At 36.5% G+C, this 13781-nt stretch overlaps 1 protein-coding gene across 1 annotated transcript in view; it reads right to left on the bottom strand.

The window, feature by feature from the left end:
* Positions 1–13781, bottom strand: part of LOC148939355 (angiotensin-converting enzyme-like) — a 402696-nt gene that overhangs the window by 338163 nt on the left and 50752 nt on the right. Inside the window, exons 8-10 of the mRNA XM_089107028.1 lie at positions 12000–12169; positions 7651–7775; positions 6345–6532 (exon numbers count right to left, since the gene is read on the bottom strand). Coding sequence (XP_088963154.1) covers positions 6345–6532; positions 7651–7775; positions 12000–12169 — 483 coding nt within the window. The remainder of the gene's footprint in view (positions 1–6344; positions 6533–7650; positions 7776–11999; positions 12170–13781) is intronic.

The raw sequence follows: 13781 nt of genomic DNA, 5'->3' as shown, positions 1-13781 counted from the left end.
ACGAGGTGGAGTCAAAGAAGGAGAGTGAAAGGATAAGATATAAAAGAAAAATTGAGACATTAACTCATGCAGTATCAAATACTGTGTAAGAGAGGTATCGTTTTTGGAGTGTACCAAATGATTTTATGAATTCAATAGATTCATTAATTGAGTTCCATACAGAAATACTTCTATAAACTAGAGAGTGTTGAGAACTTGTAAACCTTCTTGTCGGTAGCATAAAATTGTACTTGTTACAGCAGAGAGCTCTTCATTGATGGATTGTGCTACCACGTTCGAAGTACCTTGAAATACCTTGAGGAATCTCATTAGGTATTGCCAAGTGTGCTAAATGCAGATTACTGATATTGATTATTTCTTCTATATCTATTGTTCCAGTGTCTCTGTATAGGTCTGTTGATGGGTATAGCCTGGGGAGGCAATATGTGTCCTTTACTGCACGGTTTTGTGATCTCTTTAATGATTTTAGATGAGATTTGAATGTATTGCCCCAGACAGAATAGCAGTAGTTGAAGTAGGGGAAGACAAAAGTACTATAAAGCATTTTCATCATGTCAGCACTTAGAAGCAGGCTAGCTGTATGTAGCATTGATGTTTGCCCTGAGACTGTTGAAGACAGCAGGGATATGTGATGTTTGAATTATAGAGAGGAATCTACAAATAGGCCAAGGAACTTTGTGACTGTGGTCTGAGGAACGGTATTTTCATTGATTTACAGTGCGACACTGTGAGACAATGAGGAGTTTGAAGGAGCAGAACTGAAGACTATGATGCAGCTTTTGTAGCATTTACCTGGATTTTGTTATGAAAACACCAGTCAGATATTTCGTCATGAGTTTTTTTGGGCCTTTTTTGCAGCAGACTCGGATAATTTAGCAGCAATGAACAAATTTGAGTCATCAGCGAATATTACTGGGTGTGCATTTGTAGTAAGACATGCTGTCAGGTCATTGATATACAAAATAAACAAGAGCGGTCCAAGTACCAACCCCTGAGGTACGCCAGATTTTACCGGTAATTCTGGGGACACACTACCCTCCACAATTACACACTGCTTACAATCAGTCAGGTACGATGAAAACCACTCGTGAGCAATACCATATATTCCAAATGAATTTAATTTTGTGAGGAGGATTGAATGGCATACCGTGTCGATAGCTTTCGGGAAATCCAGAAAAATCCCTAGTACCTTTTCTCCAGCATCCTGGCTATTTAAAATGTATTCAACTGAATCAACTAAGGCATGCAAACTTGAATGATAACGCCGAAAGCCGTATTGACGGGGAGAGAGTAGCTGCTTGACATCGAGGAATTGAAATACTCGGTTATACACCACTCGCTCAAGGACTTTTGATATAACCGGTAGAATTGATATGGGTCGATAATTAGAGATAAGACTCTTGTCTCCTTTTTTGTAGAGGGGAAGGACTTGGGCAGTTTTGAACACATTAAGATAAACTCCGGTTTCTAGTGAAAGGTTGACCAAGGGTTTAAGTTGAGTCACAAGACATGCAGAGGGCTTCTTCAAGATATAGTTGCACAGCCCAAAGGTGTCTTGGGTTTTGCCATTAGGCAGCTTACTGATAATCACTAATAATTCCTCTTTTGTACATGGTGCTAGAAAAAGACCAGATATTGTTCTACTGTGGGTTTGTTCAGGAGATGGGCAAGAAGCATGTAGAGATGTCTGATTAACGAATAATTGATTAAAAGCATCAGCACGAGATTCGCTGCTACTTTATCACGACGCATATTTATTATTTCTTTAGTTATAGCAACCTTCTTCCTTTTTTGACAAATTATTTCATTAACAGCCTCCCATACTTTTCTCAAGTTACTCTTACATTCATTGATTCTCTCCATAGAATACCACCTTTTTCCATTACGTACTAATCCGTTTAATGTAATTCTGTGATTTTTGTATGTCTCTCTCGCTTCAGGAGTTGTAGATTTACAAGCTTTCAGGTACAGTCTATCTCTGTTTTCGGTAGACTAAACGAGACCTTTCGTCATCCAAGGAGTTTTGGGAACACATTTGATCCGACTTGTTCGTAGAGGAAAACACCGTTCTGTTAACTGTTTAAGCCAGCTCATGAGTGCGTTTCTTGCCATATCTGCCAAAGACGAGTTACAGCAGACCAATCATTCGATTTCAGGGTTTCAGTGAAGTAATCAATAATTTTTTTAGGAAAAACTTCGATACGTGAAAACACGAGTATACGCTGGCTTAGTGGATCGGTCTGCACTTGTTGGCACTAGTTTGATGATAGGGTGGTGATTAGAAACATCAGATGTTATAATATGTGAGGTAAAAAGATGCGTGAGGATTAAATGAAATGACTAGATGGTCAATCAGTGTTCCAGTATTTCTAGCTGTACATTACCGTGTGGGAAAGAATAAAGTGAGGAGAAGACCAGATGATGCAGTTGTATCAAGGAACGAACGCAAGTTGGCGTCACCGTCAATCGTCAGCAAATTGATGTTATTGTCAACCATAAGAGATGTAATTTTGCCTCGACCACATTCATTAATCTCCGACATAAGCTGCTTGACTTGCGAACAGAAAATGTCACTTGGAAATGACGGTGGCTAATAAAAAAGGTACACGAAATCTACTGGAGATGACTTTCCAAGAATTTCAATGACTATTGAGTAGACAGATCGACAACTCTCGACCACACCATTAAAGTTGATTCAGTCATCGCAGTGCTTGTAAGAGATAGAATCATTTACAAATAATGTAATGCCATCAGAACACTTTGTTACGTGCCGTGAAAGATGTATGGCTTCAAAACTGGGCAAACAGTATGGTGATATGTTATCTTGAGAAGACAGCCAAGTTTCAGTTAAACCAACTAAACTAAAAGGATTTTTCTTTTCAGCAGTGAATTTAAGAATATCATCCCATTTGTGTTTAATTCCTTGAACATTATGGCAGAAAAGATTATATTTATCATTAGTAGAAATTGCAGGAAGTATTTCATTAAGATATTCTTGGGGTGTTGCATATGAGCAGGACGAGGCATTCACCCTGTCTATCATGGAATCAGTAGCTGACTCGTCATCGCATCCTGGCAGACTGAGAAATGTGGTTTTTAGCAGGGACTCTTCAGTTAAGAATGAAAAATCATTCATCATCGAGATCAACGATGTTTTTTATTTTCATCAATTAGACTAAATAATGATAGTGGAGGAAAATAGTAATAAAAGGAGTGTTCCGGTGTATGTAGTATTTTGTGATGATGTGTGCTGATGATGACTTGGCCAAAAACGGGCAACCCTCACGTGAAAAAAATCTCTGTTCTTTCTCCTCCTCTTCTTTTTTTTTTTTTTGAGTCTGAGAAATCTAACCGTCTATCACAACAAGAAGAGAGGCATAAGCAGGAAATAGAGCAGGAAAAGCATAAGCTGGATAAAAATTAGAAAGAGAAAAAGAAATGAGAAAGAGAAGCAGAAAGAGAAAAAGAAATGGTAGCACTAAGGTAGAAAAGCAACAATGTTACAAATTAATTACATCCATGAATATCATTATCAATACACGTTCTTAGTTTTAAACGCCCCCGATCGTAGTATCAAGATTTCTTTTCAAAATGATAATCTCATCCATATTTGACACTTTACGGGCACTTGTGGGTCCGGTTTTAACCATAAAATTTCCGTCAGTGGTCCAGACATTTTACAGTCCAAATTCAGTTTTTGCGTATGTGAATAACTCACACTTAGTTTTTGTTAGGCATTCAGTGACAGACATTTTAGACCTCTTGAGTTTTTTCATGTTTTCTAAAATCTGCGACCGAACTCTAAGGTTTGAAAGTGTCACTACAGTTGGTCTTGGCAGATTTGACACTTTGCGCCCTATTCTTCGGGTAAAGACAATATCAGAGGCATCTAAAGGAATGCCCGGAAATTTATGCACACATAGTTCCATAAGTTTGTTTTCTACGTTCTCCTTGATAACAGTGTTCGTTGTGACATCTTCTTCGAGACCGCAAAATATCACTTGGCTACCTAGCGACGCTTGTGCAAGGGTCTCATTGTGATTGTCTATTGTCTCTTTATTCTTACTGACTGAGGCTTTCACAGCATTAGTAGCTAGATTGATATCGGAAACGGACTTCTCAGGGGATTTTAAACGCCGGTCAAGTTCACGGAACTTGTTTTTTACCATTTTCTCAAGATCGAGCGACAGACTATTGTAAATCTCCGTTTTGATGTTTTTGATGGTGGACTCACTCGGTTCTGTTCTCTGATTTACATCACCCAGTTGGCTGACAGCTGTTTCAACTTCTTGACTGATTTTTAACTCCAAGTCCTTTTCAATTTTGTCAGTCCACTGTTTTGTTTTAACCTTCAGTTGGTTTATTTGGTTTGTCAGTATGATTAATTGTTCTTCCGTACTTTCATTGCCTGAAAACTTCACTTCTAAATCAGAGCGCATTGTTCTATCACCTGCCGTTAGAATCTGCAACTTTCTTTTATCCGAACCAGACACTTTACTTGCCATTGTCTTTTCTTCAGCCGCCTAACCAATTCTTCTTCCTTCGAATCTCTCTCGGTAACTTATTGATTATGTTGTAAATAATGTCCTCAATAGGCACAAAATAATAAAATAATCTTTAATTGTCCCTTCCAAAATTATTGGGCTAGACGGCCTCAAAATTATTGGGCTAGACGGCCATCATTCAGCCATCCTTTATATTTCCCTTTAACACCTTCAGAAAATTATGTTAAAAAAAACACTAAAACTTACTGGCAAGGGGGACAATTAAATCCCCCCGTTTTCCAAAAGTGCCTTGCAATAAATCACGTCCACCAGCGGTCAGTTAGCTTATCCAGTAATTATTTTGTTTATCCAATAGATTACGTCACAGTGTACTTGGCACGGAATACAGCACAGTTTTCAAACTTGCTCTTTTGAATGCTAGTTGCTAACTCGCAACTAGCTATATGCATTTTTGTTATGTTTTTACGAGCTGGACAAAAATTTCATGGAGGGAGGGTTCAAATCCAGTGGCCTCACCCTTCCTGGATACAGCCTCAAAAGTAGGACTAACGTCTCCTGAACCTTTTTAACAGTCAAAGATATATTTTTAACATTTTCTCTTTTATAATGTAAAAATTACTATTGTATGTTAAACATTCAGTCCACTCTCATTAGTTCTTTTAAGTAATCTTGGCTGTTATCGTGATTTTCTTTTATTTTGTTGTGTATGTTTTGACAAATAGTAATCACACTGTTGACATAACACGGTTTTCAATGTAATTTAAATGATATTCAACCGGTTTAGAGGTATGAAAACGAGGAATGGCACTTCGTATACAAATCCCTGTGCGTGCTTTCAAATAAGAATTTGTAAACTTTGATGAGCCTTGACATGTAATTTATTTGTTATGTTGTTGTTGAAGCTATAAAAAGTAAAAAATAAATTAAAGCACACTGTTCGACATGAAAAATTGTTTTCAGCAAAGCACAAATAACACTCTGGCTTCTAGAAGACTTAGAGGACTTTTGCACTACTCCTGTTTGTGGTAATTTATGTGCATTTTAAGTTTGACTTGATAACGTATTGTAATTTATGTTTGTTTTGAGCCTCATTTGTTCATTCGTCGTAATTTTTGTTCGTCTAAGTTTGAATTATTATATGACTTTTTCTCTGCTTGTCTTTGGTTTAATTCACCTCTTTACTTTTCATTGATTTTTTTTTAGAAAAATCATTCTTAATTAATATAATGAAAATACTTGTGGCTTTTCAAATTTGGAGGCATAGCTTTCCTGTATCCATTGATACTGTATGTGGCGGCTATCAAGAGAAACATAGAATATTCTATTGACTTGATATAATTTTACTTCTACAAAAGACTTTCAAAGTGTCAAAACAGATATAACACGCTAAAGTATTTATTTTAGAAAATAGTATTCAAAAATAACTATGGAAACTAACTACAATACAGTTTCCAATGTGTCATATTAAAAACTGACTTTTACTTAATAAAAACTTGCCTGCGAAAACACTTTTAAATCCCAAAGATATGAATTCATTTAGAAAAGTTTATAGTGTTTTAAAGCATATAGTAAAGAGATTTATTTTGATTTGAAACAAACTTAAGTGATAAAGCTTAGCTTATCAATGTTGGGCGGATCTTCTAGCAACAGGAAATGTACACCCCTATATTTAATTATTCCTGAAAGTCAATTGATCTGCAAAAAAACTGCTTTATTTTAATCCCCAAATTCCATACGTTCGTACAATTGTAGAACAAGTTATAGGTACTTTTACCAAAAATGGTCATTTCTATATTAAGAAACTGCGCTATTGCCCTATATTCAAAATTATTAAATTACCTTGTCAAGGGCCATTCTGAGAAGATAATTCATTTCTTGATGAGTCATGTCTATGGGGAGTTGCGGTAGGCCTTGAACCAATGGGAACGGTATTTTATTTTCTTCGTCCTTGATCAAACCAAGGCCTCTCAAATGGGCGGGAGTAGATACAGCCAGTGCGATGCAGTCACCGATTGCTTCGTGAAAGCCTGAAATGGGAGTAGGCCTAAACTATTATAGGTGGCAGAATAGTGGTAAATGAATTGATGTTGAATTAACATCACACATTTAGAAGGATGCTGCTGAATTGAAATAAAAAACGCTAGAAAATAACAATATTGCAAAATCTGCCATGTTGTTTCTTATCATTAATTTAAAAAAAAATTTCACAAAATGATTTTTTCAGAGAAAAGTAAAGAACTTGATTATATAAAAAATGAGCAGAAATAAAATTGAACAATCTTCCAAGCGTAAAAATACCACAAATTAGCATCAATAAATAAATGAAACCCATAACGAACAGAAAATATTTGACAGCCTGCAAACAGACGGTGTATTGTGTTTTAGTTCACCTTCACCCCCAAAACTGTCTGAAAATTCCAGCTTCATACCCTTACGCATAGATGTAATGGTAGTTTCAGTAGTGGTTTTGGTCCATTCAAATTTCCAACTTAAAGCCCAAATTTGAGATACGCACTTTTGATAACTTGAATGCACAAAATGTATTTTAATATAGTTTAAATTCGCCCTCAATATTATCTCACAGTAGTTGTGGTGGCAGTGGGAGAAGTAGTAGCAGTATTAGTGTTGTACTAGTAGCAGTAATAACGGTAGTAGCAGCAGTATTAGTAACAGTAGTAGTAGGAACACGTTGTCTTTTTGCCAGTTGAACATCCCCCTAATGATGCCCTTTAGGTGTCACCTTGATGCAGTAAACCGTTCCAAAAATATTTCTGATGTGCCCCTTGGCCCCCTTTTAATGCCCTTTTCATCTTAATATCCTACAAGTTGTTGCATTTGAAGCAGTAGTTAGAGTAACTTAGTAACAGTAGTAGTGGTAGTAAAAGTAGGACTGGTAGTAGTTTAAGTAGCATCATACACATATTACCTTTTTGTCAATTCATATTGGCCTTTAAGCATTCTCTGAAAGTTCTCTTGGATATTGTCTTTGCCCACTGTCCAATAGATAAGACAGCTCGAAACAGCTAGAAGGAATAGCTTGAAAATTCGTTTCTAGTCCCTCCATACAAAAAGGAACACGCTGTTCAAAGGCCTTTCCAAATCTTCTAATCATTTCCTGGGCTCTAAAGGGTTAAAATGAGCATACCTGGATTTGCACCGTTTCGGAAGATGTAACGTTGCTCCTCGTATTCCATGAAATAAGCAATATGTCCCATTTCATGATGTACAGTAATGAAATCTTCATGATTCACGTAGGTGCACATTTTGATGCTAAAAAATATTGAATGTATTTTTATCACTATCAAAAATTTAATTTGAACAGCGTCCAACCTGAAGAACAAAACAGTTCTTTTTTGCTAGGGGAAAAATGCAGCACAGCCTAAAAATAATTTGATACCTGATTTTTTTTTTAGAAATTAGCTATTTCAATAACCAGTATATTACCCTTTTGAGCCTATTCAATTCAAAACAAACCTTGTGCTATTTTGGAGTAAGATGTTGTAATGAAAAACAGGAAAATTTGTCTTTCGTTGGGATAAATTGAACAGATTCTACAAAGCAAAAATAATGACGTTTTCATTCGATTAAGTGTTTTGAACTTATAATACTATGCTAAAACTTTACTGTTTACTGTTTTGTTAGGAGGCCTTATTTTTTGTGTAATTTTGGTAACTCGATTTCAGTAAAAGTTGGAATACCCCTTGCTCCAATAGATCAGAAGTAAACCGACTATTTCAAATTAGATTAATATGGAAATATCTTCTCTTTGTATACCTAGTCGTAAATATAGAAAAGACATTTCTTTGTTGAAGTATCAAACGACATTTGAACCCATAATAAATAGTTGAAGACCCAATCTAGACCAGTTTTGTATAAGACAGAGTGGAATATTTTAAAGTGCTACGACATTTCAAGCTTTAGAATCAAGGCTGGAAAGAACTAATTTTTAACAGATAGGTTGGGGATTGGCTAAAATTTAAAGAAGTGACGACACAAAAAAACTAGTCTCAAGAGAATGACAGTTAAGAATGAAAAACAAGGCTAATCAAATAAAAAACAGATTTTTAAAAAATAAGACGTAGTCTTGGCTCTGGAACAAGACTAATTTCCTCTGAATGTAATACTTAGATAAAGTTGAGAAACTGTAAAAAATTTCTGTTGCTTGGTCGAACACAAAAGATCCTATTTGAATTAAGTTAACAGTTTTATCTTTTAAGCCCCTTTGGCCCTATCTTTAGTTAGAGCGATGTTTTCCCTTGGAAAACTTGCCAATTGATTTATTAAGTGTTTAAGCCTTACCTATAGTTTGAGGTAACCCTGGGACCCTTTCTGATTAATTAAGAAATATGTGATCTAATTAAACTTTATTAAATAATAACAAGAGTCAGAGAGTACCCTCGTAAATAACTTAAGATTCTTGTTAGATTTTTATTTAGTTGTTGGTTTCATAGTTTCGTTTGGTTTCAGATACCCAATTCCTGCGATAAAATCTACCATTTTCAGCCTGTATTAAATAAGATCATGGGGCCACGTATGATATTACTGCATGTTTTGTCCAATGTGTAGCTTCCTTTGATAGCTTGACCCAGACGAGTTGGTTGCCTTTCAACTCTATTAGGTTCTTAGATGCCTTGTCATAGTTCTGCTTCTGTATTTATGGTCGTCTGGTTCTGGCTGTGCAGAACTTTTTCTTTGGAATAGTCTCTGTCTGCAATTGCTGCTGATTGCAAGGAAGGATGGACCTTAAATGTCTACTCATAAGGAGCTGTGCAGGGGATACGACTCCATCTATAGGAGTATTCCGGTATTCCAATAGACCAAGGTAGGGGTCAGTGTTCGACTCTATTGAATTTAACATGATCCTGCTGGCTATATCCCCAGCCTTCTCAGCATGGCAATTGAACTGTGGAAAATTCTGACTTAAAGTCAGATGCTGGATCCGATTTCTTCAAAAAGGACTAGAATATTTCTGATACAAACTGTGGTCCGTTGTCAGACCGCGTTTTCTCTGGAATGCCATTTCTGGCAAAATGAGCTTTGAGCTTCTTTGTGGCTTTGGCAGACGTCACTGGTTTAACTTGATCAATGTAGTCTCTTCCTTTGATATGAAAAAAATCAAGACCAACATATCCCCAAGGAAACTGTGGGATTAGCATCAATATCAGTGGTTCTTTCTGATTGTCTCTGGAAACTTCCCACAAGTTTCACAGTTCCGGATAAGATCTTCAATAGCCACATTAACATTTGGCTAGCAAACAACACTTCTGGCTCTTTGGTTGCTTTTCTTCATCCCTAAGTGTGCTAATTGCAATTGCTGCAGTACGGCCCTTCGCATTGCTCCAGGGATGACAACTGTACTTCCTTTCAAAATGATACCAATAATGCAGGACAATTCATCCCCAACATTCCAATGAGGTTATATGGCAGCGGAAAACTGGTGCCAGTGATTCGGCCATCCTTTTTGTGTGACTGAACAAAGTTCTATCATAACTGGGTCCAACATTCCAACATTCCAAGAATGTGACCAGTTCGTCTCTGTGTACAGGCATCTCGCTTATGGCTTCGAATTTAGAAGGGTCTGGTTTGGTGCCATCTGCAGTAACCAAATGTCTTAAGTATGGTAGGCTTGTAGATTCGAATATTCATTTTTCGGGATTAAACTTGACCCCAATTTTTCTGGCCTTCTGTAGGACTTTCTTTAAATTCTCATCATATTCTTCATTCTTTTCAGATACAAGGATATCATCTACAATGATGCCAACACCTTCCATTTCACCAAAGGTCTCTTCCATGTTTCACTGGAATTCTTCTTGTGCACATATTATATAAAATGGCATTCTTTTATATCTGTACCGGCCAAATGGAGTGTTGAAGGTTGTGACAAGTGATGATTTATTGGGTAATACAAAAATTCAATACCCAGACGCTGCATCAAGTTTTGAGAACTTTTTTTGGCCATGAGTTTTGGCAGCAATATCTTCAAAAGTTAACATTGGATAGTATGCACTTTGCAAATGATTTGTTAAGCTCTCTAGGGTCCAAACATAAACGTAACGATCCATCTGATTTTTCCACTGCTACAATTGAATTTAACCCACTCGATTAGAGTTACATCTTTTTTAATGATATCTAAGCTTTCCAGGTGGTAAAATCCACTTTTAACCCTGTCATGTAAGGAAAACCAGATTCTGAGCACAGGATTCACAGAAGGAATTGCATTCCCCTTAACACGGATTTCTACTTTACCTGGAAGTTTACCTATTCCAGTAAAGACATCACCAAATTCTTTGCGAATATGGGTCTCCTGTTTATTCTTCTTAGTATTGGCGCTTCTATTCTGTCTACAATTTAGAGAGCAGACTCCAGCAATCGGAATTTACGTTTTTCCATAAGCTACAAGGATCTGGTTCGTCTTGTTCAGTTGTCGTCTGGGTTTAATCGAGTGCCTAATGCCGAATTGTTCAGTTTAATTGCCACAGTCGTTGGTCTGATTTCTCAGCTATGGCTCCAATAAATAGCCTATCTATATATATATTTCTTGTTCTTGATTCGTATCAGTTTCTTCCATACCAATAGTGTCTGAAGGTTTGCCACGACAGACACGAGCAAAGTGATATGTCTTTCCACGCTTGTAGCAAGCTTTGCCTCTGGCTGGACATTTGTGGCTTGGGTCATATATCCCACCGCGGAAGCAATACTTCTTATTTGTTGTGGGCTGGTCAAACTTCCTTTGCTTCCTTACAAAATCTATTTACTGTTTTATAATTGGTTCATTTATTGTAGTATGTGATGTGGATTTAGCTGACATGGACATGAGTTGTTCTTGAGTTTTCTCAAAAGCTCTTGCAATTGTCACTACCCTGTCAAGAGTTAGGGTTCCACCTTCAGATGATAGTTTTTCTCTAATTCTATGTAGTTTCAGCCCAAATATTAATCTGGTTCTCACAATCTCTTTATCAAAGTCACTTGTAAGTGACTTTGATAAAGAGTCACTGATGCTCCAACTGGTGAAGTTTATGGAATTTGTAACGAGCAAATATAATATTACTCACAGGAGCTATGTTCTCTCTGACTTTCTTGAGATAAACATCAAGTTTGTCTTTTTCTTCTGAAGTTAATGTCCAAGTACTAAGGACTTCTCGTCCTTTTTCTCCTAACCAGAGAAGAAGGTAAGCGTACTGTTGTCTCGCATACTTCCCACTCAATGGTCTGCTGAATATAAAGGTTACATGCTGTTCAAACTTCATCCCTGCTTGTAGACTGACTGATTCCCAATTGAATGTTGGGCATGGCAGTGGATTATCCATTTCCGACTTCTGACACCATGCATTATTTCCCGTGATGATTATTTATTAAGCCAACCGACCTGCAACAAAAAAAAATAATAAAGCAAAAGCAAGCAGCAATAATAAAGCAAGCACTGCTTAATCAAATAGAAAGCACAAGCACAAGACACTGCAGTACTCATAAAAAACAACGATAAAAGACAATTACCGGAAGTCATCTTCTGAGTAGAAATCTTCAGCAGATGCGTGGCACTGAACCTCTCTGTCTTCTGGTCGTACAAACAATGATTTCTCCCAAAAGGTAGCTGTCATATTTTCAAAACCCAAATCAACAAAGAATTCTTCTGAGGTATGGAATAGGTCTTCAACTGTCCAACCCTAAAAAAATACATATGAAATCGACAAATTAAAGAATGTAAGAACATTTTGTCTCCCTGGTAGAAAAACCAGAATTGTCTGCAATCGATTTTGACACTTCTTGGTCAGCGCAAGTATCAAAAGTACTTTAAAAATCTTACTAAGCGTACTAAACATCATGACAAGTCTGTAAATAGAAAAAAGGTATTATATTTGCTTTTTTCAGAATGACCAAAACAATGCCCAAGCAAAATAATTTTTTGATTATACTGGAATCAAGACATCTGTAACAGAAATGTAAGATGATGAACTTACAGACCAAACCCGTTCCAGAGGCGGTCTGTGATAGTCTTTTCGAAATGAGGCATTTTTAATCTCTTTAACGTTGTTATAGCAGATCAAAACTCACTTTTGAATGTTAAGTTGTCTTTGTAGAATTCCTAAATGGTTTTTGAGATCCTGTTCATTTTTTACTATGAGCTAACTATGTTTAACTTTAAGCTTATCATTGTAGCGCCTAACATGTTGTTTTTCTGGAATGCTAATGAAAAAATTCAGAGGCAGTTTAGGTGGCTTGAAAGATTTTCACATGGAATTACGGCTACCCTCTTTAGCCTCTTTGGCTTTTAAGGGGGTAACCGGCCCCTTAAGTTATAGGCTTTATTGCATATTTTAAAGGTTGGAACATGAGTCTTGTCTGTTGAAATCGTGCCAAGCTAAGAATCAGAAATTAACCAGAGCTTTAGCTTACTTGACCATAAGCGACCAATCCAGAACCTGACTTACCGATCCTTCTAGCTTTAAATGACAAACTGGGACTGATGTCTTGATGCTTGGTTTTCATGGTGTGAAGTACGTGACCAAAGATATTGAAAATACCACGAATGTTAATTTAAGATTTTTTCCCTCCTGTAAACTTAATTAGCATTGGAGTAATCATCACTTTATCCGATGGTTAGACAAATTAACAAAATACAGTTCGAAATACATGTTTTTTTTTAGTTTTTTTTTCAGTGCAAATGACATCCGCTTTTTAGCATTTTTGATGGAGCAGCAGTCTTCTCTAATTTTCTATAGCTTTTATCTCTAAGCCCATAGTATCATTGTAATTTTGTGTTTTTGGTGCTCTTGGTGATATTTTAATGAATAAATACACAGTGTCCAAAATTAAGATCGTACTTTTGAAAGTGCAAACTACCTTTTTGACTGATTAGACAGCGACAAAATTGTCCTTACTTATGGTAATTTCTCATTGTTTCAGTTTGGCGTCATCATCCATTTAATATTGTTTCATTTTAGGTTTTGAAAAATTATATAAATTGATTTCTGATCGTTTTAAGTTTTAACATAGCTTGCTACTTTTCCATGAGCAGCTTCTTTTTCGAAAAACGGGTCTTCTTTAATCAAAGGCAACGCTATAGCGTTGCCTATAGTAAGGGGAATACGGCTCCAACGTTTTATTATTTTTTTTTCTCAGAGACACTTCATATGAAAGGGGTGGCCATATAAACTTCGAAAGGGACTCATTCGATTGAAAATTTGACGTTCTAGTAGTCTTTTTAAAAGTCAAAATTGATCGGAGGGCAACTAGCCACCTCCCTGGCCCTATTTTCACCAAATGTCCCAGACAGAA

Source organism: Artemia sp. Qi Xiang Cuo, chromosome 21 (genome assembly GCF_049724085.1).
Source record: "Artemia sp. Qi Xiang Cuo chromosome 21, ASM4972408v1, whole genome shotgun sequence".
Lineage (NCBI taxonomy): Eukaryota > Metazoa > Arthropoda > Branchiopoda > Anostraca > Artemiidae > Artemia > Artemia sp. Qi Xiang Cuo.
The sequence above is the reverse complement of the archived record's forward strand: the minus strand, read 5'-3'. Positions and strand labels throughout refer to the sequence as shown.